Source organism: Colobus angolensis, unplaced genomic scaffold (assembly GCF_000951035.1).
Source record: "Colobus angolensis palliatus isolate OR3802 unplaced genomic scaffold, Cang.pa_1.0 Scaffold41, whole genome shotgun sequence".
Taxonomy (NCBI): domain Eukaryota; kingdom Metazoa; phylum Chordata; class Mammalia; order Primates; family Cercopithecidae; genus Colobus; species Colobus angolensis.
The window spans coordinates 14,218,286-14,243,698 of NW_012117488.1; the positions used below are offsets into that span (position 1 = coordinate 14,218,286).

The following is a 25,413-nucleotide window of genomic DNA, read 5'->3' on the forward strand; positions in this document are numbered from 1 at the left end:
CAAGAGCCATGGGCGTGGCACCACGGTCCCGGTTCATGTTCTCTCAAGACTCAGAGAGAAAACACGAGAGAAAGGGAAGAGGAGACAGTGAGCACTGAGCCTTATGAATGCTGGGTCATGTTGAAGATCCTGAGGCTCTCAGGCCCCACGGTGCACTTGAGGAAACTAAAACTCAGAGAGGGTCACTTGCCCCAGGTCCCAAGGCCATTACAAAAGAGTGGGAATTCAGAACCACCTCTTCCCACCAAGCCAGCTCACCTGCTGAGCCTCCCTGTGCTGGCTTAGTTAACAATGACCTCAGGGACAGCTTTTTCTTCCCTTGTTTGATGGAAGTGGAGGCAGGACCCTCTAGTAGATTCCCTGTGCTAGAGAACAGGAGTAGGAAAATCCACATATCCTGTTGTTTTCCTACTGTAATCTGCCAAGTTTGGTAACATTTGATTTTAAAGGCAGTATTTTTTTCAGCATTCCAAGAAATCCAAGATCAATAATATACTTTTATTTTCTATTTTTAAGCTCCAGTCAATCAATGTGACTAGGCTGAAAATAAGAAATGCTACTTGTTGGCATGATACAATGAACCTGCTCTTCGGGAAAAAGAGTGTTGTCTGCTATTAGTTTGACTTCAATGATGGTTTCACCTGGTGAGGGGAGGTGGCATTTTCTGTCCACATGAGTTAATTAAGATGAAGCTCTTCAACGGTTATTGTATGGAATGGAAGGGTACACTGCATTCAGGGAAGGTTTTCAGGTTCATCAGGCCCTCCTGAAAACCCTCTAGTCAAAATCTCTTTCCATTTGGTATTTGCAGCTGGTCATATCACCCTTCTGAGAAGTTACTGTCAAGCTCCCTTCCCAAGCACTCACTGGCCTTCCTCTTACCCTGGCAGAAGCATCTTGGTAAGGAGGACAATTCCACAAGAAAGCCAGGAGGAAGGCTGCTGCCAGAGAGCACATCCGCCTCCAGGCTTACTAAGGATGCTGTGCACGCACCACCTCCCTGGGCACCTCATGCAGGGCCCCACTGGCTGGTTAAAGGCAAAGGGCAGGGGAAGCCAATGAGGTTCACAAAACCCGAAGGAAGCCATCGGACTGACACTTTTAACTGATCCATCTAGCAGCTGTGGAAGATGCTCCTCTGCTGATGGAAAACTTGCTTTCCACCCCTAACTCTACCAGGCTCCAAGTTTTTAAGGGGCAAATGTCAGAGTGCAAAGCCTCATTTCACCCTGGTTGACTTCTGCTTGTGCCACAGTTTCTGGGGCGGGGGCGTTCACAGTCCATCCCAGGTGAATAGCCTTTGGTAAACCTGCACTGAACCACTTCGGTGGAGTCTTTCCTGCAGATCATGTGCCTCTCCTCCAGATGCCTTGGTGTCCTCCAGGATAAGGGAAGCTGGAATAGCTTCTATGCTGCTGGACTGTGAGACCCCGGACCTGGGAGCCACCCAGAAGTGACTGTGTCCAAGCTTGACCACTGGTAGTCGTGTGTCATTGGGTAGGGTACTTAGCTTCCTTATGTCTCACTCAGGTACTGCCAGGATGAACAAGTACAAGATTCCCACCCACACGCAGGAAAAGTAAAGGCAGTCAGGGAAATAAGCCATGTGTTCCTCTGAATTCACTGCATATCACAGTATAGTACAGTGTTTTTCAAACTATGAGTTGGAACCTCTAGGAGATTATGAAATCAATTTAGAGGATAATGGCTCATCTTTTTAAAAAAATGGAATGAAACAGAAAGTTCAGAATATAACATTATGAAATGCATAAAGACAAATATTGTTTCATGTGTGTTTATCAATAAGAAACAAACTGGATTCAAATGTAAATTTTTTTACTATAGGTCTTAGTTTAAAAATTGGCAAATCATGTATATAGCAGTAAAACATCAGTATGGTTACCAGAAATATTGCCCAGCTATTTCAATACACAAAGAGCCTTAAATACGCCAGATTTTCTTTCACCTATTGATTAAGATTCTTTAAAGTTTCTAATCACTTGAAAGAAGTAATTTAAAAGAATAAAAAATAAGCCTACCAAATGCTGCCCAACTTAGACATCCAATAAGCAGCTTTTGCTAATTCAAATATTAGTATCATGTACTAATACCTTGTCATACAATAATTTTGTAGACTGCACCTGAAACTTTTGAGTCATCAGAATGCCTGCTAGGATTCTACCTTGCTGAGATGATATGATGTGCAGAGGAGGCTTTAGGCACAAAGATATTCATTACTATGTTGATTATAAAGGAAAAAGAAAACAACAACCTAAATGTCTAGTAATAAAAGACTGAATAAGTGGCAAATTTCCTACATGCAAAATTATGTAGTGATCAAAAATAATAATCAATAGTTTATTTTATAAACAGTTTAATACATCTGTAATTGGAGAAACACTTCTGTTTATCATACCAAGTGAAAAAGCCATAACTTTTATATAAAGGACTAGCCACAATGGCTTACACCTGTAATCCCAGCACTTTGGGAGACCAAGGTGGGAAGATTCCTTAAGCCCAGAAGTTTGAGATCAGCCTAGGCAACAAAGTAAGACCCTATCTCTATGAAAAAATTAGTTGGACGCTGTGGCTGAGGCAAGAGGAATGCTTGAGCCCAAGAGTTCCAAGTTACAGTGAACTATGATTGTGCCACTGTACTCCAGCCTGGGCAACAGAGCAAGATCCATCTCTAAAAATAAACAATATTTTTAAAAAATGTTATAGACAATGTCACCACAACTATATGTCATACAAATTTGGAGGGTTTGGGTTTTATTGTTTTGGTGACAGTGGTTTTAGATAAACCCAGCTTTTAAAAACAGAAGAAATGAGACATAAAACGTTCACAGTAGTTCTCTTTGTAGGAGACAAGCACAATAGCTTTTTTCTATTTTTCTTTACTTTTCTGTAATTTCCAAGTTTTCTCTAACAGGTAAATTTTACATCCAAAATGAAGAGAATGATATAATAACCTTTCAAGTATACTGACACATATAGTTTTTCAATTATTATTAAATTTCCAATCTCAAAGGACAAGAATTTTATTCTGAAATGGTGAGAACTTCAGCAGTCACTTAGAGGGAAAGGAAGAGAGGCTAGTATGAACACCATTAAATGGTAAAACAAACAATAAAAATCACATGAGTAAAAGTAAAATGTATTTACCTCAGAACAGGAACACTTTCATTCTAAGATAAGCAGGATTATGATTGGTTTAAGAAAGACCAAACCCAGTATTATTACCATCTGACAGAAGCTGTTTAGACATCTGAGTAAGAGTTAAAAAGTCTGTATTTCATTTCTCCTTTCTGCAGCATTTAATGACCTAAAAGTATATGCAGACACCAACAAACAGTCTTAGTTATAGAACAAACTAGTAATTGCAGAAATCACTCCAATCACTCTGAGCCCCAAGTGTGGAATGCAGTACAAACTACTGTCTGAAGACGTCTTCAACATCACAGCCAACAACTGCAACTTCAATATGTAAAAATCATTATTTACTGTATGTTCTCTGGTATTCAACAGCACAAAAGCCAGCACTTGCTCCCATACAAATTAATTCATGTAGAAACAAGAAGAAAATTATTAAGCTAGTAAACAAAATATTAGTCTGACCTTGGCATAAATTACTATTTGAACTATTAAAGAATAAAAAGGAAAGACAGTGTCATATTAAATACTTCACTACAACACAAAGTTGAGATGAAATTACCAGTGAAGGAGACTGGCAGAGGACACTGCCAGGCCCAAAGTCACTGCCATCCAAGCCACTGTGGAATGTGCAGCTCATCTGGGTGACAGCAGCAGGACAGGCGTGCCCTGACCACTCCCCCTGCTCCTGCCATGCCTGGAGGTGAGGTGGTAATGACCTGCTGGGCTGCACTGTTGTAGACGGTAAAAGACATGAATCCCACGCCTGCCCTGGTTAACAGGCCCAGCCCCATGTGGCCCAGGCACTATAGGGGACTGGCCTCAGGAGGCTCCTGGGTTTGTGGGTGTCCATTCTCAACCTGCCTAGTAACATTGTATTTCTCGAGCCTAACCAGCTCTGTCTAGTGCCATACAGAATTGGCCCTCACAAAAGCACCAACAAAAGAGGAACCAAACCAACCAAAACCTGCTCGGAAAAGTGCTCTGGGTTTCACTCACTCACCTTCAGGCCATACTCAGTTATCAAAATACGCCTTCTGTTCATCACCAACTTTCCCGTCATTTTAAGACGACATGGAAAATGACCCACCCATTCTGGTCTGAGGCACTTGGTAACATTTACAACTGCCCAAGTACACATGAAGAAAGCTACAGACAATACAGCAAGTTCTGCTCACCAAGCAAAACAACTACACCCAGGCAGTATCAGTCCATGATGGTGCAAATCCCGTTTCTTCTTTCCTTCTCTGACTCCTAACTTGTTTTTGTAAAAAAGGGGGAAGAAGGGGGAGAAGATGATTTCACAATTTATATAAACACACATGCTAACTGTGGGTCTTCTTGAAGTACTTATCAGCAGTTCCTTCTCTGACGGGAAATACACATTTATTCTGCCTAACACTCTTCAAAAAATACTAATTTGCATTAGGTATAAAATGTATTTGTTTTAAAGGTACAATAAATAAATAAAGTTTTAAAAACAAAGAAATTTGAGATCGTGGGCACAAAAAACATGCTTCATAAACCAATAAAGTAGAGTTTAATTCTAAAGCCAAAGGACCTTAAAGATGAGCCCCCCACCCTTTCTTTTCAACAGTCCCAGAGGAAGTAGCTGCTCCAAAGTCACAGGTACTGGTGACAGGAAGGCTCCCAGCCCACTGCTCCATCACTGTCATTCTCCAAAACAGAGGACAGAGAGAAAGTGAAAAAATTATGTCAAAAATATCTCCCACTGAATTTAAATAAGTAGGCATTTCTTATTAAGAAATACTGATACACAAAATGTAAAAGAGAAAGAAAAAAAAAAGAAATCTCCTCGTAATACTGGCCTCCCCAAGTGCCCCATGTCCAAAATTCAGAAATAAAGATGCAGCTCCACAATGATGAGAGCCCACAAGATGCCCTTCCCAAAGTGTCAGTAGCCTCAGGACCACAACCTTTCCATCAGAAGAAACCCTTTATCTCCACTTGGCTGTCAGCTCAGGAAGCCGACAACTCCCATGCTGTCCCTTAGTATTCAAGCTCTGAGCCCGGAAAACTCCAAAGAGCCTCTAATGCCATCTCCCAACTTCCAAAACCATCCCGAGGAGCACATCCCCAGCACAATGTCCTACATCCTCCATACGTTGCTGAAACCCAGGATGCCACTCCCCTGCAAGGCCTGGTGTTTTGCTCTTAACCTCCACCCTTCCCCTGTAAGTCACCAAAAGGACCTCCTGTTCTCAAAGTTGAGCAGCCCTTTTCTGACCCTAATCTCCTACCTTCCCAGCTCACTCCCTGACATCCCAACCCCATAAATTCTTCCACCCACCAGGACCACAGACCCCGATTCCACCACCTCTCTGCCACCCCTCCACCTACTACATCCTCGCTTCCTTCTCTACCCGACTCAGAGCCACAGCCTCATAGTCATATCGGCTACCTGGTGCTCTCACATGCCACCACACTCCTCTGCCCTCCAAAGCACTTTCTGGCAAATCCCAAGCTGATTAAATCTAACTCCCCATCTCCTCTGCCCCAAGCAGCTGCACACAGCTGGAAGAGATACAGAATCCTGCTGATCGGTCCCACTGTAAACTCTTGACACCCCACTCAGGTAAGCCCTGAGTGATGTGAGATAGCATCACTGGAAAGGCCCTTTTTGTCTCTCCCCCAACCTCCAACACTCCCTGGCACTCTCAACTTACTGTCCATCCAGCTGAGAAGACAGAGGCCAGGAGAAGCACTGCAGCCCTCTTGCCTCCATTCTGCTCACCCTGCCATCTCTGCCCCCTGCATCTCTCTGACCTGTGGTCCCGAAAAAGGCACCTCCCTGGGGCCGGCCCCGCTACTTGGCAATGGATCCCTACCCCTCCCATCCTCTCTCTCCTGCATCATGCATTTCCCATCAGCACAGGCACACGTAATAATTACTCTCATTCCAAACACCAAAACTACAGCTCTCAACCAGCCTCTCGTCTGCAGCCTTCCCTCTATTTCTCTGCTTCCTGTTCAGCCAGGCTCCTGCCTGCTCCAGTTTCTCCTCCCTGTTCTCTCTGCAACCCTGCCCAGCAGGGCCATTGCTCCCACCCCCAACTCTCCAGCTCTTACCAAGGCCACTGCTAATTCAATGGCCACATCTCAGTCCTTATCTTACTAGAGATGCCCACTTTATCCTCAAAATATCTCCCTCATTGACTGCCGGGACCATCTCTCTCTCTTCACCGCGGCTCCCTGCCCCTATCTCTGCCCCTCCCCAGCTCCTTTTCACACACACCTCTGCTGCTTCCTTGCCCCTTCCCTCCCTGCTGCTTGGTGACCTCAGTCACAAGATTGTAATGAATACCCTCAGTATGCCAATGGCTCCCATGCTATTATCTCCAGCACTGACTCCACTGAACTCCCATGCTGCCCGTTCAGCTCTCCTGTTGACTAATACATAAATAGAAATCAACAGGCTCAAGACCTGCTCCTTCTAGTCTACATCAGTCACTAAGGAGCAACTCCACCCTTCAAGGCCTGCACTCATCCTCCACCCTCGCTATTCCCACCCAATCCAGCCCACCAGCAAATCCCCTGACCTTGCCCCTTGATATGCCTCAGGGTCTAACCCCTCTTCAGCACCCACACTGCATCCCCCGGGAATACTCCATTGTCCATTCTCTCCAGAGCTGCCAGAGGAATCCTGCCAAAACTGCATTAGGAGCACGTCTGCTCAAACTCCACAGTGGCCCCCATCCCAGAGTGTGAGGTACTCACAGTGGCTGCAGGACTGGCCATGCCCTGCCCCTGCTGCCTCTCTGATCTCTCCCCTCCATCCCCCACCCTCCCTCTGCCCCTCAAACCCACCAGGCATATGCCCACTCTGCTGGGAAGGCTCCTTCCCCAAGGATTCACGTGGTTCAGCCCTCACATCCTTCAGGTCTCTGAAGGATGTCACCTTACGTAAGAGTAACACCATAACATCCCTTTATATAAGCACTGTCTTAATACCTAACACATAGCAGTTACATGGCAGACATCGTTCTAAGAATTTTACATATGCCAATTTATTTAGTACAACTCATGTAATAATAATATTACCCTCATGTTACCTACAAGGAAACAGGGAGAAGTTAAAGGGCTTGCCAAAGTCACACCGCCAGTAAGTAATGGGAATTCGCATTCCAACTCAGGCAGCGTGGCTCCAGAATTTCTGCTACACCGCCCTACCCATGTCCCCACCCTTAACTTCCTGTTTTGTTTTCTCTCTTGTCTGCTTTGTTCATGACTGCCCCGGGGCACCAGATGGTGTCCAACAGAGAGCAGGTACTTGGCTACTACTTGTTGCACGAGTTAAAGAACGATACAATCACACTGAGCCACCTGCAAAGCTGTCATCAATCTGTTGCTGTACAGGAGTCACCAGATCACAATTAAAATAAGAGCCGCTGGTTCCCATAGTGAAGGTGGTTTCCTTCCCTGGCTGGAGGATGGGACAGTGACCTGGTGCGAGTTGAGCCAAGGAGCACCAAAACAAGTGGCCTTTCTAACAGCTGAAAACGAATGAGCAGCTACACCATGAATGGCAAAGCACAGCCTCAAACACCTTCATCACGGGAAATGCCAGGGGCAGGCCTACATTTTTTGGTTAAAAGCATATCTTTTGTTTTCCTGCCTGTTATGCTTCTATCAAACTATCTGTGGTTTACAGTCACGTGTTCCAAATTCCAGACCAAGCACAAACATCCAACCTGTGCCAAACAGACTGAGCAAGCCAGAGAATAGAAATCACAGGAAGCCTAGAAATTCCCCAAAGTGTCAGACGTGCCCATTATTTCTGGCATTTCATGGCAGAAATGCTACCCTTGGGTTATTACTTATAAATATTTCAAGCTACTGCAATGACACTGCTACCAAACAACACCTCAAACCTCTTGAAATCTTAGAAATTAAGATTGTACTTATTTTAGGGTTTAGCAAGTTTTTCTGAAGACATGGAAACGTGCAGGTAAAATCGAGAAGTGTGAGAAATAACACAAATGATGATATGGTCATAATCATCCCACTGTCTCAAGACCACAGTAGTGTTTCCCCATCATCTGCCCCTAAATATAAATAAAAATTGCTATCTGGCTTACCACGTTATCACTAGTAAAGCCTCCTGTCTTTTTGAAACATGATAACTGTCAGGCCTCTGAGCCCAAGTTAAGCCATCATACCCCCAGTAACTGCACATATACATCCAGATGGCCTGGAGCAACTGAAGATCCACAAAAGTGAAAATAGCTTAACTGATGACATTCCACCATTGTGGTTTGCTTCTACCCCACCCTAACTGATCAATGTTCTTTATAATCTCCCCTACCCTTAAGAAGTTTCTTTGTAATTCTCCCCACCCTTGAGAATGTACTTGGTGAGCTTCACCCCCTGCCCCCAAAACATTGCTCTTAACTTCACTGCCTATCCCAAAACCTTTAAGAACCAATGATAATCCCACCACCCTTTGCTGACTCCTTTTTCGGACTCAGCCCTCCTGCACCCAGGTGAAATAAACAGCCATGTGGCTCACACAAAGCCTGTTTGGTGATCTCTTCACATGGACACATGAAACAATAATATCCGAAAGTCTCGCTTACAAAGCCACATGCTAAACTACGGTTTTTCTAGAATTCGAACTAAACCACCTTTCTTAGATGGAGTCTTGCTCTGTCATCCAGGCTGGAGTGCAGTGGCGCGATCTCGGCTCACTGCAAGCTCCACTTCCTGGGTTCACGCCATTCTCCTGCCTCAGTCTCCCGAGTAGCTGGGACTACAGGCGCCTGCCACCACACCCAGCTAATTTTTTGTGTTTTTAGTAGAGACGGGGTTTCACCATGTTAGCCAGGATGGTCTCGATCTCCTAACCTCATGATCCACCTGCCTCAGCCTCCCAAAGTGCTGGGATTACAGGCATGAGCCACCGTGCCCAGCCCTAAACCACCTTTCTTTAACCTACATGGTAACTACATGTTTTCCAAAATCTGCATAATCAATTTATCTAAAAATTACATTAGAAATTAGGAGATACTAATTTTTAAATCTAGAACTTATCTCGACATGCAATTTTGAAACTGTCAGGAATGAAGAGACAAACTGCTTACTACACTTCTGCTGGAGAACAACGAACAGCTCTGGGGTAGTACCCAGAGGGCCATCAGCCCCACAGATCCCACAAGGGGCAAGAGGAACAACCCAGCACTGTCAGTCTCTGTTCCATCCAGGATCCAGTGAGCCAGTGACAAGGCGGGGTTGGCAACAAGAAGGCCACCACTAACCACAAAGACCCTGGCAAAGGGAAGCTGCTCATGAAACATAAACTGGGTATGACTGCTTATTACAATTCCTGTCCATGAGTTCATGTCCAAATCTACATTATGCATAGCAAATCTAACTATCCACGGCAAATCTACACTACCACACTTTTACTAAAAGCAAGGAAAGGACAAAGGAACAACTTCTTGCACACAAATGTGTTCTGGAGGCCAGGTAATTTAGGACAATTAAGTACTATTTAAATGAAAGAAAATCGATATTTAGTGGGGGAAAAACCCCACATTTTCCACTGAGCATGTGTGTCCAGTATCTTCATCAAGGAGAATATTTTAGGTATCTGACATGTAAGTATTTTGAAGAGACTTTTGAATCTCACTGACCTGTTACCTGACTTCTCAGATGATAAAGTATTGTACCATGGAATCGAACATTTAGTACTATTTTTAAAAAGCTGAAATAGCCATCATTTCCTTCCACCTTTTCGGTTGATCAGCAAACAATCAAGAGACCAAAATCTGAAAGAACAATTATATTTTAGAAGTTTCTAGTACAGTCCAAGTCCCAAATTTCCTGTGTTTAATCCTCCTGTGAGACAAATAACCACAAAATATTTAAGGAGGCAGGCAGAGTACTCCAGTTATTTTTAATAGATCTACCCAATGACCTTTCTTATGAGAGTAAAGGGTGCTAAACGAAGCCTAAAAATCACGAAATATTTAGAAGTAAAAACACCTACTTACTGTCTGCAACTTATTCTCTAATGATGCAGAAAAAAAAGTAGTAAGAAAGAAAAAAAATGATAAAACAAATGTGGCACAGTGTTAACACTGGTGATTACAGGTCTACTTCAACTTTAAGTTTGAAATTGTTTCAAAATAAAATGTTAAAGAACATGTATCAGCAGGATTATTACATAAAAGGATTATTTAAGATATGAACTATTTCCTACACCTACACACATGCTCCACCCCTCCCTCCCTCTGGTTTCCAAACAACCTCCATCCTTTCCTAGTCAAGATCCTAGGAAAAGTAGTCTCTCACCTCCTACTCCTGGCTCCAAATAGCCTCAAAACATGACTTCTGTCTCCCTCTCTCAATTAAAACTGTTCTCACCAGAATCATCAATGACTTCCTACTTCCCAAATCCATCAGCACATTCCAGCTCTAACAGTCTTCCACCCTGGCAGAAATGCGGACTGCACTCCTGCTTCTCTGCTCAGTCTCTCCATGCAGTCTCTTCCTCTAACCCTTACATTTTGCCCCAACTCCTCTCAGCTCTCCAGTGCACTGCCTTGAGAAGATTCTGAGGATCCCACAGGCTCCATGGGAAACAGCAGTGATGATTATTAATGTCTGCGTGGGTGGAGAGTGGGCGGCAGGAGAGCAGGGTGGCAGCATGGCTCTACCTGGAACTTGACTTCCTTCTCTAAAGGCTCTCCTTCATGGGTTAACTCATCTCCTCCTTTAATTCCAACTATTTCTAATACCCACCAAAATCTACCTTTTAAGGGACACTCCTCCACTGACTTCCAGACCTACAGTGCCAGCCACACACAAGCAGTTCCATTTACTGTTCCACAGATGTGAACTCTTCTGCTACCAAAACATGCTCTTCTTTCCATAATCCCAAACTGAGTTAATGGCACCACTGATCACCCTGAAGCCAAACCACAAATACTAAAAATGTCCCTGATTTCCACTGTTCCCTCATCCCTTATATCCAAATGTATTTGGAAGCTCCTCTCATTTCCATCACTGCTTCCACCACTTTGATTTAAGTCCTCATCATCTGTTGCCCGGACTATTCAATATCCTAACATCTCTACCTCTCGCCTCCTCCACCCCTACATCCATTCTCCACGTTGCTTTATTACGATTATCTTTTCAAAATACAAATCTAATTTCATTTGTAAAAGATTTTAAAACAAAAATTCAGTCATGCACTGCATAACAACATTTTGGTCAACAACAGACTACATCAATGACAGTAGTCCCTTAAGCTTATGATGGAGCTGAAAAATTCCTATCACCTAGTGACATCACAATGTAGTGCAACATATCACTCCTGTGTTTGTGATGATGCTGTTGTAAACAAACCTACTGTGCTGCCAGTCATATAAAAGTCTAGCACATAAAATTATGCATAGTATATAACACTTCATAATGACAATAAATGATTATTTTGCTGGTTTATGTATACTTTTTATTGTTAGAGTATACTACACTTCTACTTAACAAAAAACAGTTATAGCCAGGTGCGGTGGCTCACAACTGTAATCTCAGAACTTTGGGAAGCCGAGGCAGGTGGATCACTTGAGGTCAGGAGTTCAACACCAGTCAGACCAACATTGTGAAACCCTGTACCTACAAAAAATACAAAAATTGGCTTGGCTTGATGGCACACATCCATAATCCCAGCTACTTGGGAGGCTGAGGCAGAAGAATAGCTTGAACCCAGGGGGGGTGGAAGTTGCAGTGAGCTGAGATCACGCACTGTACTCCAGCCCCAACGGCAGAGCAAGACTCTGTCTCAAAAAAAAAAAAAAAAATACAGTTAACTGTGAAACTGCCCCAGGCAGGGCCTGCAGGAGGTACCAGAAGAAGGCCTTGCTATCATGGGAGATGACAGCTCCACATGTGCTGTCGCCTCTAAAGCCCTCCGAGTGTGTCGGAAATGGGTATTCAGTGTCGCAGAAATCAACACAGAGACAAAGGATCTCTCAGCAAGGCTACTTTACTCTCTGCAGAAAGGGTGCTGCTCACTAGCAGTCTTGCCACGAGAGCACACACAAACAAAGGAGACAGGGTCATTTATAAGCCTGATGCGTCCACCCTATGGCTGTGTCCAGTTTCCACTGGCTGGAACAGACCTCACATTCTGTACTTTTCCTGACTGGCTGGCAATTTAGAACTTCCCAAAAGAGGCAAAGGTAGAGGAGAACAAAGGAAAGGAGGAAGTAACTTGTGGAATGCTGAGAAAGGCAAAAACATCTCCAAATAAGAAAGAGGAACAGGCTATGACCTAATGCTTGCTTAGACCTATACAGGCATGTATAGGTCTAAGGGCAAATATCTAGGCTAAAAGATGGGGACTAAGAACACAAAGTATATTGCTTTCTTTATTATGGCTAGCAGATAGTTAAGAATATTAGCACAGGTCTTTGAGTAAATTTTGCTTCTAAGAGAGGCTACTATTTATTCTCAATTAGACTGGGAGGAAAGTCGCTTTGAAGAGGAACCTCTACTTCATTTTCTACAGAGTGGGACAGAGGTGCTGGTGGAAGACAGTGATATTGATGATCCTGACCCTGTGTGGGTCTGGCTGTGTGTGTTCGTGTCTTGTTTTTAACAAAAAAGTTTAAAAAGACAATAAAAATTTTAAAACAGAAAACAGCATACAGAATACAGATATAAAGAGAAAAAATATTTCTGTATAGCTATCCAATGTGTTTGTGTTATAACTTATTTCAAAAGTCAAAAGTTTTAAAAATTTAAAGTTTATAAAGTAAAAAAGTTACAGTAAGCTAAGATTAATTTATTAGCGAAGAAAAATATTTCGTATCAGTTTAGTGTGGCCTACATGTACAGTGTTGCTAAGTCTCTAGTAGTATACAGAAATGTTCTAGGCCTTCAGAGTCACTCTCCACTCACTTGCTAACTCACCCAGAGCAATTTCCAGTCCTATAAGTTCCATTCATGGAGACGGTAAACAGGTATATTATTTTTTATCTTCTATACTGTGTTTTTACTGTACCTTTTCCATGTTTAGGGATGTTCAGATATACAAGTACTTACCCACTGTGTTCAAATTACCTAAAGTATTCAGTCCAGTCAGATGCTGTACAAGTCTGTAGCCTAGGAGCAACAGGCTATACTATTCAGTCTACATGTGTAGTGGCTAGACCATCTAGATCTGTGGATAAGTACACTCTCTCATGTTCACACAATGATGAAATCACCTAATGAGACATTTCTCAGGAAGCACTTCCTTACAACGTATCCCCTTCATTAAGTGACACATGACTGTATATGAAATAAAGGGGGAAAATAACACAAACCACATCAATAGCCCATCCTGTAGCCATCCCCAGCAGTTTCTTTATTCATACTTCCAAATTCATTACTCATACTCTATATGTTCCTAACATGAAAATGTCTTCTAATCCCCAAATACATCATGCTGTTTCATATCTCTGTATTTCAAATAGTTTTCCCTTGACTAAAACGTTCTTATCCTACAAGCAATCTCCTACTTGTTTTTAAAAACTATTTTCAAATATCAAGTCTTGTAGGTAGACCACCCTAAACTCCCAACAAAGTACCTCCTATCCAGGTAATTTATATGAGTCTCCGGTCTCATTATTTCACTACCTTTCAATTATAAAGCCATCTCTCCTACCAGACTATGAGCCTGATGCGCAGCAGATGGCTAATAAACGGTGAGTTAATTTTATGTCCTTTTAATGACTCACATTGCTTCTGCTTCAAAGTTCTAAGCTTAGCACTCAAGGGTACCTAATTTTCCCTTATTTAGTTCTATTTCTCCAACCACCACCAAAGGCCCTTGGAGGGCAACCAGCACTGCCTCAGAGATCTGCATCGCTCCAACACAAACATGGCCCTATACATCAGGAGTGATGGCAACACTCTGTGGGTCATGCAGGCTAAGTGACATTTCTAGCCAGCTCAGGTGTTATACCCAGGTATACTTTCACTATTGCTTTACTAGGATTTTTAAACTACTATTCAAAATGCAACAATGAATCTAAGTTCTTTAAAATTATGTCATTGTTTTAAATAAAACCATAAATGGGAACTTTTCCTTTCATACAGACTTTACAACAATGGGTGTTCTCTTAAGTATGATCAGTTTAAATCACACAGCCAAATTTGTTTTCCAGGGAAACACATTTTTATTTTACAATAGGTAATTAACTTCATTTAATGAAATGAACTTTATTAAAGACATCTACACCTTAAAATAAGATACACCAGCATGAATTCTTATCAAGTCTATGCTAATAACCTACTGCTTTTTCTTTTTCTATTTTCATACAGGGCCTCACTCTGTTGCCCAGGTTGGAGTGCAATGGCACAATCTCAGCTCATGCAACCTCCATCTCCTGGACTCAAGCAAACCTCCCACCTCAGATTCCCAAGTAGCTAGAACTATACTATAGGCACGCGCCACCACGCCTGGCTATTTTCTTTTTTATTTTTAGTTGAGACAAGGTTTCGCCCGTGTTTCCCAAGCCAGTTTCGAACTCCTGAGCTCAAGTGATCCTCCTGCCTCGGCCTCCCAAAGCACTGGGATTACAGGTGAGAGCCACCGTACCCAACCTCCTACTGCTTTTTCCATTTAAAAGCCCAATTGCTAAGGCAAAGCATAGTAATAATAAGGACCCCAAATTAAGAAAACAAGAAGCGTACACAATGCGGATACATAGGAAACTCTGTACCACTCTCTAAGGCCACAAACACTTAACATCAGGGAAAGCTCTTATTCATCTTGTCTCTGTTCCTTCCAAAGTGAAAGCCATTTCAAAGAAGACTGCTTCTGCTTCTTTGCTAACAATAGTTTAAAGGCCAACTTGTTCTTGGCTTACAATGGTTCCATTCTGCAACATGGTAAAACAAGGCAGTATTCAGAAGAAGCCAAAACACCTGTCAGTGCTACAGACTCTCCCCGACCCTCATACCACATGGGGCCCCATTCTAGCTCCTTATGGGACTCCTCCTTTCTGTTTCAGGCAAATAGGGTCTTACAAGCAGTGTTAACAATATAGAATGCCTTCTGAATTGGCAATTGCAATACTCTCTCATCTAGAGAAAAATCCAAAGCAATATGATAGAAATAAGAGCACCCATCCTTAACTTCACAGGTACACTTGTTAAAACAAAATGAGTATGAAAAGAGATGTCTTAAAATAGCAATAACACATGAAAATCTAGACATATTTCAGCTTAGTTTATGAATTAAGACTACCTCTCTCACAGCATAATTAACAAATGTGTGTAATGCTTCTCAGAAGTAAAGATAAGCAGGGACTGGAGTCCCACGTGTGCAACTACACTTCATTCTACTTCGGAAACTGCTCTAGGCTCTGTCCTTTCTGATGCCCAGAATCTCTCTTTCTAGGAGCTGATTGTGAAGTTCTCCCCCACAGGTGATCACCACTACAAGACTGTGCCCTGGACAGTCAAGAAATGTGCTGCACTCAAGAAAACTCCAGAGTTTATTCTGAAGACATCTAGGAAAGAGTCAGCTCTACGAGGGGTAGGAAGCAAGGGTCTAGAGCAGGGTAGGCAGATTGAGGCCAGGCTGTTTTCATAAGCAAAGCTGAAATGGAGCAGCCAGGCCTGTTCTCTTACATATCGTCTATGCTCGCTTCTGAAGTTCAGCAGAGTTGAGCAGTTCAGAGACCATTTGGCCCTTTCCAGAGAACCTCTGCTAACCTCTGTTCCAGTGTGGCCAGGGACACAAGGACATGAGAAATGGCATAGGGATGAGTTCCCTGAGTTTCCTCTTTGCTTCACATATCTCAGATAAAAGCTGAAGGAGACAATCTGCAAACAAGAAGGGTGCAGACCAAAAGAACACCTGCTCTCTCTGTCCAAAGAACAGAAAGGAGCCTGTCTAGCAAGACAGAACATTTTTAGATAATAACCACTCTACTCCAGACAGGCATCAAAAACGACTGTGGCTCCAGTCCCACCCACAACCAACAAAGACTGAGTATGAGGCCTAAACTTTTGCCATTGTGAAGTGGTAACGAGATGCCCCAACACCTCTAGGTCCAAGGGTAGGGTCCAAGAAGGCCAAGTAGGGGGCCAGGACTTTCATCCTCCACTGCCAGTAATAACCAGCCCCCTGCACTACTGCACTATCAATGAAAACAAATGAAGAGGTGAGACTCTCACTAACTATAGCAAAGAGCCCCAGCCGCAGCCCCTCAGTGTCAACAGCGGCTAAGTAAAATCTGAACTTCTGTCTCCACCTGGCAGTAACAAGGGAGTGGCCCACCATCCTCTGCCAGAGCAATGCCATAAGTCAACTAAAATAGAAGGTTTAAATAATATCCAAAATGTCCAGGAGGTTTCAATTTAAAAAAAAAAAAATCACTCACCCCACAAAGAAGCTAGATCTCAAGCTGTACGAAATGAAGAAAATACATGCCAGCACTGGGATGACAGAGATGTTCAAGTTACCTGACAGATTTTAAAGCAGCCATAATAACACTCTTCAATGAACAAGGACACACACACACTTTAAACAAAAAAAAAGAGAGAGAGAAAGAGGCAGCAAAGAAAAAGAGGCTCAGCTCAGCAAAGAAATAAAAGCTATAAACAAGTACCAAATGGAAATTTTAGAACTGAAAAATATAACAACAGAAGTAAAAAGCTCAGTAGATGTGCTCAACAGCAGAACAGAAGGAAAAATCAGTGAACTCAAAGATGGAACAAAAGAAATTACCCAAACTTAACAAGAGAGAGAAATTGAGAAATAGACCAGAATGAAAAAAACTAGTAATAGAGCCACAGGGACTTGTGGGACTGTGAAAAAAGAACTAACATTCTCATCTTCAGAGTTCCAAGGGAGAAAAGACAGAGGGCAGGGCTTGGAAAGTATATGAAAAAATAACAGCTGAAAAGTTCGCAAATTTGGCAAGAAACAGAAACCCAAGACTCAAAAAGCTAGTTAAACCTTGAAAAACCAAAGACAGAAAAATTCTTGAAAGCAGCCAAAGAAAGATGACACCTACCAATAAGGAAAAAACAATTTGAATGACAGCTGATTGTTCATCAGAAAACAGGAAAAGCCAGAAGAAAGTGGCACAATGCTTGCCAGGGATTGAAAGAAAAGAGGTGACAACCCAGAATCCTATATCAGCAAAAATATCATTAAGGAATGAAGAGGAAATCAAGATACTTTCATGAAACTAAGAGAAACTGTCACCAGCAGACCTACCCTGAAAGAATGGCTGAACAAAGTTCTCTAAATGAAAAGGAAATCAAATGAATCAACCTTGGAACATCAGGAAGAAAGGAAGAAGAGGGTGTGTAAAAACACAGGTAAAATGTAAAAAGGCTTTCCCCCTCCTTCTCTGGAATCTTCTAAATTACATCTGACAGTTGAAGCGAACAGTGTAACAATGTCTACTGTGGTTCTAAATGTATATAGGAGAAATATTTAAGACGATTACATAGCTCCCACATGTACTAACTGACCTTTTATAAACAAAAATATTCACTGAATAACAGTGAAAGATTACAAATAAATGTCCATTAATAGAGGGTTGGTTAAGTTAACAATGATACAGCCATACAACAGAATATTATACTACCATTAAAAAGACAGTTAGGCCAAGCATGATGGCTCACGACTGTAACCCAGGCACTTTGGAAGGCTGAGGCAGGAGGATCACTTGAGCCCAAGAGTTCAAGACTAGCCTGGGAAACATAGTGAGATCTCATCTCTAAAAAAAAAAAAAAAAAAAAAATGTTTTTTTAATTAGTCAGGCATGGTGGTGTGCACCTATAATCCCAGCTACTTGGGAGTCTGAGGTGGTAGGACAGCTTTAGCCCAGGAGGCTGAGGCTGCAGTGAGCTGTGATTGCACCACTGCACTCTAGCCTGGGAAACAGAAAAGGCCTTGTCTCGGGAAAAAAAAAACTCTGAAGATATGTTGTTATGGACAATAAGCAGGGCCATAGCAGTGTGTCCTGGATGCTATCATTTGTATGAAGATAAATATGCATGCAGAGACTCTCTGGAGAGACACACAGAAGCTGGTAAGAGTATTTGCTGCCAAGCAGAGAACTGGCATCCAGAGATCAGAGTAGGCTGTGGGGTGAAGGCGACAAGTTTCCCTGTATACCATTTTCATTCTTTTCCAGTTTATTATCTATTTACTATTGTTAATTTTAAAAACTTTTTTTAAAAAAGTGAAAAATTCCCAACCCAAAGGCAAGACTTGGAAGAATTCAGCTAGAGCTAAGGGGAAACAGTAAAACAGTGCTTCCATGATAGCTAGGTGTTTACATGTATTTAAACATGGCTACAGAGTTTATGAAATCCTGGAAAAAAACCTGTTCTCACTCTATTCATACTAGCTTCATCGAAAAGGTGGTGGTGGTTTGTTTTTGTTTTTTGAGACAGAGTCTGGCTCTGTCGCCCAAGCTGGAGTGCTAGAGTGTAGTGGTGTGATCTCAGTTCACTGCAACCTTTGCCTCCCCAGCTCAAGCAATCCTCCCAACTCACCCTCTCGAGTAACTGGGACTAAAGGCACGTGCCACCACGACTGATTAATTTTTGTATTTTTTGTTGAGACAGGTTTTTTGCCATGTTGCCCAGCTGATCTCAAGCTCCTGGGTTTAGGGGAGCCTCCCCTCTCCACCTCCTAAAGTGCTAGGATTATAGGTGTGAGCCACTGCACCCAGCCTGAAAATGATACTTCTAACGGTCAAATAATAATTTATTGAAAAGTGTTCTATGAATGTTGATCTTAAGGCCACAGCTAGGGAAAAATCTGATTGCAAATTACTAGGCCTTTGCCTGAAGACACAGCAAATGTGACATCAGACTCTCAAGGATCCTGGCATTGCAAACCTGGTTCCATCAAGTGACGCTGATTTGATTTGGCTCCGTGTCCTCACCCAAATTTCACCTTGAATTGTAATAATCCCCATGTGTCAATGGTGGGGCCGGGTGGCCAACTGAATCATGGGGAGGTTTCCCCCATACTGTTCTCGTGATAGTGAGTTCTCACAAGATCTGACGGTTTTATAAGCGTTTGGCATTTCCCCTGCTGTCATTTCTTCTCTTGCCTGCAGACACTTAAGATGTGTCTTCTGCCTTCCACCATGATTGTGAGGCCTCTCCAGTCATATGGAACTGTGAGTCCATTAAACTTCTTTTTCTTTATAAATTACTCAGTCTCGGGTATATCTTTATTAGCAGCATGAGAACAGACTAATACAGATACCAAATATAAAACTTAAAACTGAATATTATAGATCATGAACCTGTAAACCAAATCACCAATAGAGAAGGAAAAAAAGAAACAGGAAAAAATTAACTCATTTTAAGATTTTTGAAGATTTCGTTTTCATCCAATGTACAGAAATCAAAGCCAGCACCAGTTCTAAAAAGGTAACATATTTAAGGATCTCAAAGTAATGGAGGAAAAGAGCAACATGTGGGTAAGAGCAAGTACTGTGCCTCCAGCATCCTTCCACGAAGCTCTGCCACGTGTCATAAGATCCACAACCCCAGAAACATCATGACCCCCACAACAGCTCTCTCCCTGGAGCAGGGCAGCAAGCTCAGGTGAAACCAGGTCCTACACCGTCACCCTGCAGAGACTAACTGGAAACCCTTCAACCAACTGCAGGTTAAAGCCAGCAGCAGCAGCAAATCTAACCCTGAGAGCCAGGAGCAAGAGCTTCTGACAAAGGGGAGGGCGGAGGTCATTTTACGCCCAAAATAATCTTTCTAGATTCCTGCTGAGGGATGGGAGACCCATAAGAATCAGCTCACCAGGAAATTGTTACCATGTGAACACTGCATCCCACCACTGCACACACCTTTCTAAAGCCCTGCCTTTTCAAAAGACGACGTCCGAATCCCTACTCGGCACTCAGGGTCCCACAAGTAACTCCCGGGCTTCCCTCCTGGTCTTGCCCAGTCCCCATGTCACACTTCCCCATGGTCCAGCTGCTGCTGCTTGCCCCACCCCTGCCTGACTCTCCAGCTCCCGTGTCTGGGCTTCTCTCTCCACCTGAAACAGCCTCTTGTCCACTATCCAAACTTCACCCCTCTTTCATAACCGAACTTCCTTCCTTTCTGGAACTTCTGCTGACCACCTCCCACCCAGAATTAACTTCCTCCTTCTAAACTACAGGAGGGACTATCCATTGTCACTACTACCATCATAATTAGGAAGAGGAACTTAAACACTTTAGCCATTACCTGTGCCAGATGTTCTCCCATTTAATTCTCACCAAAACCTAGCATTTGGCTCCCACAGGAGAGAGGAGGAATCTGAGGCCCAGAGATATTTAACGAGAGCCTCTGAGCACATGTCCACTGAGTCCTCAACACAAAAGCTTCTGACTATACCAACAGCTCACAAAGTTTGTGATTGAAATGGTCTAATAAACAAAAGTGTGTAAACAAGTAACCCAGAAACAACACAGAGACGTAATGGCAGCTTGACTGTGTCATGTTTTATCTTTAAAATAAAGTTTAAGCATTGTATTGTACAAGACAATGTGTATCATTATTTTGGTACAGAAATCATCTTTCATATTACTTATCCTCAGGTAAAACCAGTCCTCCATGCAGATGGGCCACATGGGCCTATGAGACAGCCCAATATGACCCACTAGGCCACACTGCTCCCCAAGGGTATGGGGCAGGTTTACTCTACACATTGGGCTTAATCCCTTACAAGCTGCCTTGAGGTACATCCTATCTTATTTCACCTTCACAATGAGCCTGTCCAGAGGTAGAATGGATAGTTATTTCCATTATCTCACAGACGAGGAAACTGATTACCAGGTATATATAAGTGCCTCACCTATAGCTAATGAAGGCCCTGGCAGAGATGGGGACCTGGAGCTTCTGACTCCTAGCCTTGTAATCCATGTTTCCAACCATCCTCTTCTGTTTATCTGCCCTCGATAGACACTATCTCCAGCCATCTCTCAGACTCCACATGTTGATGTCTCAATTCATTGTCCCAATCCAGGTGCAGCCTCTGCAAGGCAGGGGGGCTTTGGGTTTCCTCACTTGCCTCCTCGCCCCTGCCTTCTTCACCAGTCCATCATCCCACAGCGTTCAGCACAGATCAGTCTGTTCTCTGACATTCTCAAAGTAAAAAGGAGTCGAGAAGCAGGAGATAAATTAAGTAGAAAGAAAGTGTAAGGGGTACAAAGTGAGGAAAGGGGAGAAAAATAGAAGCAATAAATAACTGAGAGAGCAGAAAAGAGTCTTATCCAAGCAGCAGCCCCAGCACAGAAGGGCAAATGTGCCTAGACATGGGTCAAAAAATACAATCATTCTCAGAACTGTGACACGAAGAAGGCAAACAGGAAAAGTCATTCTGAAAACACCTACTTACTGGTTTCATTCAAAGCATCCCTCTGAACAGAGAGTAATACTTCCTAAGTGGAAAGGAGAGTCTTGTTCTTAAATGTTTTGTAAAAAGTGTTTGACAAAGGATCACTTAAGGGCAAAGTATACACCAAGAAAAACAGAGTTCAAAATTAATCACTTCCCATTTGAAAACTTTTTTTAATACCATTTGTCAAATAGTACAAGCCTCTAAAATCATAAAATGAAATATGAGTAGTATTAGTACCAAAAGTAAGAGCAGGACAAAGCTCTCCCATCCATAGCCAGGCTCCATCCCTGAGGATGCACAGCTCCACAGTATGCTCAGCTGGGCACTTCCTCAGGGTCATAACTCATTCGTGAGGGTGGAGAGATTACATAGTCATCACTTTTCCCTGAACCCATCGCACCTAAATCCCCATTTCAGACAGAGGGAGACAACTTAATAACTCATGGCAATGGGCCAGTCTTTTCCAGACTTACAGCCTTTGTGGGTAAAAACCAAAGCCACAATAAGCATCCACATCAGCAGCACATTAGCAACGCGGGCCTCACCCGCCATCATGCTACAGGTCACTGTTTTTTAATACCCTAAAGAGCATAAACTAATAGAAGATTATTTTCCAGCAAAGACAATTCACAGGCAGGCTCTTGCTCCCCTTCCCTCTCTGTCACTCACAAGTGTGTAAATATGACTGATGAGATTTACAGCACTTAAGTTCACATACAAGGAAATATTGCCAATACTAGTCAAATTCCTGTGGTAACATGCATCACTTTCAGAAACAACTATTTCTTAGCCAAGTACGGTGGCTCACGCCTGTACTCCTAACACTTTGGGGAGGTCAAGGCAGAAGAATCACCTGAGGTCAGGAGTTCAAGACCAGCCTGGCCAACATGGTGAAACCCCATGTCTACTAAAAATACAAAAAATTAGTCAGGCATGGGTGGCACGTGCCTGTGGTCCCAGCTACTGGGGAGGCCGAGGCAGGAGAATCGCTTGAACCCAGGAGGCTCAGGTTGCAGTGAGCTGAGACCGCACCACTGCACTCCAGCCTGGGTGACAAGAGTGAAACTTCAGCGGGGTGCGGTGGCTCACGACTGTAATCCCAGCACTTTGGGAGGCCGAGGCAGGCAGATCACGAGGTCAGGCGATCAAGACCATCCTGGCTAACATGGCGAAACCCCGTCTCTACTAAAAATACAAAAAATTAGCCGGGTGTGGTGGCAGGCGCCTGTAGTCCCAGCTGCTCGGGAGGCTGAGGCAGGAGAATGGCGTGAACCCGGGAGGCGGAGCTTGCAGTGAGCCAAGATCATGCCACTGCACTCCAACCTGGGCGACAGAGCGAGACTCCGTCTCAAAAAAAGAAAAAAGAGTGAAACTTCATCTCAAAAAACGACTATTTCTTAAGATGGTAGAACCAAGACTAATACATGTATCATATACTAGAAAGTTCATGTTTTTATCTTTTTATTCACAATAACTAACATCTGTTTTTCTGCTCTGGAACACTGAACATCATTTTCCACACCTTTTCTTTGACAACGGCTGTGTTATACTGCTTGACAAGAACTTGTTAAATAATTACCCTGAAATCTTCTTATGGTACTGAAGATATGAAAAGAAACCTCAAAATAGAGGTTTTATTAGATAAATAAAAATAAGGCTGAAAAATGTTCTACGTGTTGAGAGAAGTAAACTTAAAAGCTGAGAAGAGAGTACAAAGGAAAAATGTATTTTATTTCATTCAAAAGGTTTTACACTAGGAGGAGGGAGATAATCAATGAAAAACCCCACCTTAGTTTACAGGTAGTAACTTTTTAATTATTTTTTGTAGAGACAGGGGTCTCACTATGTTGCCCAGGCTGGTCTTTAACTCCTGGGTTCAAAGGATCTTCCCGCCTCAGCCTCCCAAAGTGCTGGGATTACAGGTATGAGCCACCACACCCAGCCTACAGGTAGTATCTTAAAGAGATGTTAACCTCATATGCACATCAAGAATCTGAATACTCACTCAGCTGGTAAAACCAAGATGGTAATGCTAATGGCACGTTAGTCCAGTTCAAAATATTTTTTAGTATCTTAACTACATTCCAGACACATTAAGGATCAAATAAGATGCTGGCAAAAAAGACAGCAAAGGAACACACTGAACCCTGCAGCACCTTTGCCCCCGGAACAGCACTCAAGTGAGACCCCAGAAGCATCTAGACTGGGCTCTGACGCTGACCAGCTGTAACTCCTCTGAGCAGCAAACTCCTCAGTTGTGAAACTAGAGGGTTAACTCGATGTTCTCTTAAGGCTACTTTCCTGCTTTAAAATTACACATGGTGAAGAAACTACTCATGAAGATGAAGGAAATAAAATTTATTGAGGTGTTTGCCCATTATTAGGCTGCATAATTAAAAGATTTGTTTTGTCTCTCACATTCTAATAATGGATTTTTCCTAGGGACAACACAAAAGTTATTTAAACATTTTAATTTCCAAACTTAACCATAAATAAATTTATGAAACCCAAAATACGAACTTGTTTTCGTTTTCATATTAAGGAAATTTCATCTTGTGATCCTAAGCTTTCAGTGGAAGGAATAGATTGCCTCCTTCAGTAAGATGGCTGGTGGATGGATATATATGCTCTACCAAACAGCTTATTAGGAAGAAGTACTTAAATATTACAAAATACACAAAAGTATCATACTCTTATGCGCAAAGCATAGTGTGTTTAGGAAAGTATGTTCAGTTATTAAGTGTCATGAAAATTATATGAAGGTCTCACTAAAGTTCAAAGTTTCAGTCAAAGGTAAGCAGTTTGACAGAAATATTGGTCATTTACTTACAAAATCTAAAGAATCCCCATATATTAGGGCTTACTGTGTATCAGCACTCTTAGGTTCTTTGCTATAATCTCATTTAATCATCTATATTAAATGAGATATAATCTCATTTAAGTCCTCTTAACCACATTAAGAGGTAGCTATCATTATTCTCATTTTACAAATCAGAACACTGAAGTGGAGAAAATTAAAACACCTTCCCAAAGCAGAACAGCAAGTCACAGAGCCAAGATTCCAACACAGCACTTCCAACTCAAATCCAATGATCCTTCCCCTACACTTATACAATCTGGGTTAGCTTATACTAATAAAAATATGCCGCATGGCTCAACTATTGAAGTCACTGATATACCAAGATGATTCTCACACTGACATTCACTCCATAATATGACCTTCCTATCTGTGCTGGTGCCACTCCTTGACAAGAGAAAATGAACCATGACTTTTCTCAGACACAGCACTGAATACCTTATAAACTTCCATACCAACAAATCCATCCTTTATTTTACAGATGTAAAAACAGAGGATCACAATAGGAGGCTAATCTCTGGTGGTTTAGAAGCTAGGAGAAAAAAAAAAAAAAAAAAAACAGGAGGCTAAGTAACCAACTCAAGAAGGCCACATCTTGTAAGTGGTGGAACCGAGGTCTAAGGTAGCCTATGGGGCTCCAAGCCTGAGCCTGGGACCTGATGCTTAGAGTGTTTCTTTCTCCCCAGCGAAATGAGCATGGCTTTACTGGATTCTGCAGGAAGAACACCTATCAAAACTCAAAAGAATGACAGTTCAGTCAATGAAAATGAAGTTAAAAATACAGCATTTGTTTCCAAAGCATTTGCCAGATAGATCAGACAGAATTCAAAGGTCAGAGCAATGACAGACTGTGCTAAAACCTCAAGAAATGTTTGTCTCTCTCTCTCCCCCTCCACCACACACACAGACATACATAGTGGCGTGAAGAGGGGATATGAGAGAGGGAGGGAGGGGGAGAGAGGAGGAGAGAGAGAGAGAGAGAGAGAGAGGAGGGAGGGGAGGA

At 42.6% G+C, this 25,413-nt stretch overlaps 1 protein-coding gene across 3 annotated transcripts in view; it reads right to left on the minus strand.

Annotated features, from left to right (window-relative positions):
• CCNY (cyclin Y) overlaps positions 1 to 25,413 on the minus strand; it is a 319,561-nt gene that overhangs the window by 107,989 nt on the left and 186,159 nt on the right. Inside the window, exon 1 of one of the 3 annotated variants that reach the window (XM_011956156.1) lies at positions 22,027 to 22,136. The exons of the other annotated variants lie outside the window; for them this stretch is intronic. Within the exon in view, the coding sequence (XP_011811546.1) occupies positions 22,027 to 22,108 (82 nt within the window). The 5' untranslated portion in view covers positions 22,109 to 22,136. Of the gene's footprint in view, positions 1 to 22,026; positions 22,137 to 25,413 lie in introns of those variants that run through there. 3 annotated transcript variants of the gene reach the window in all.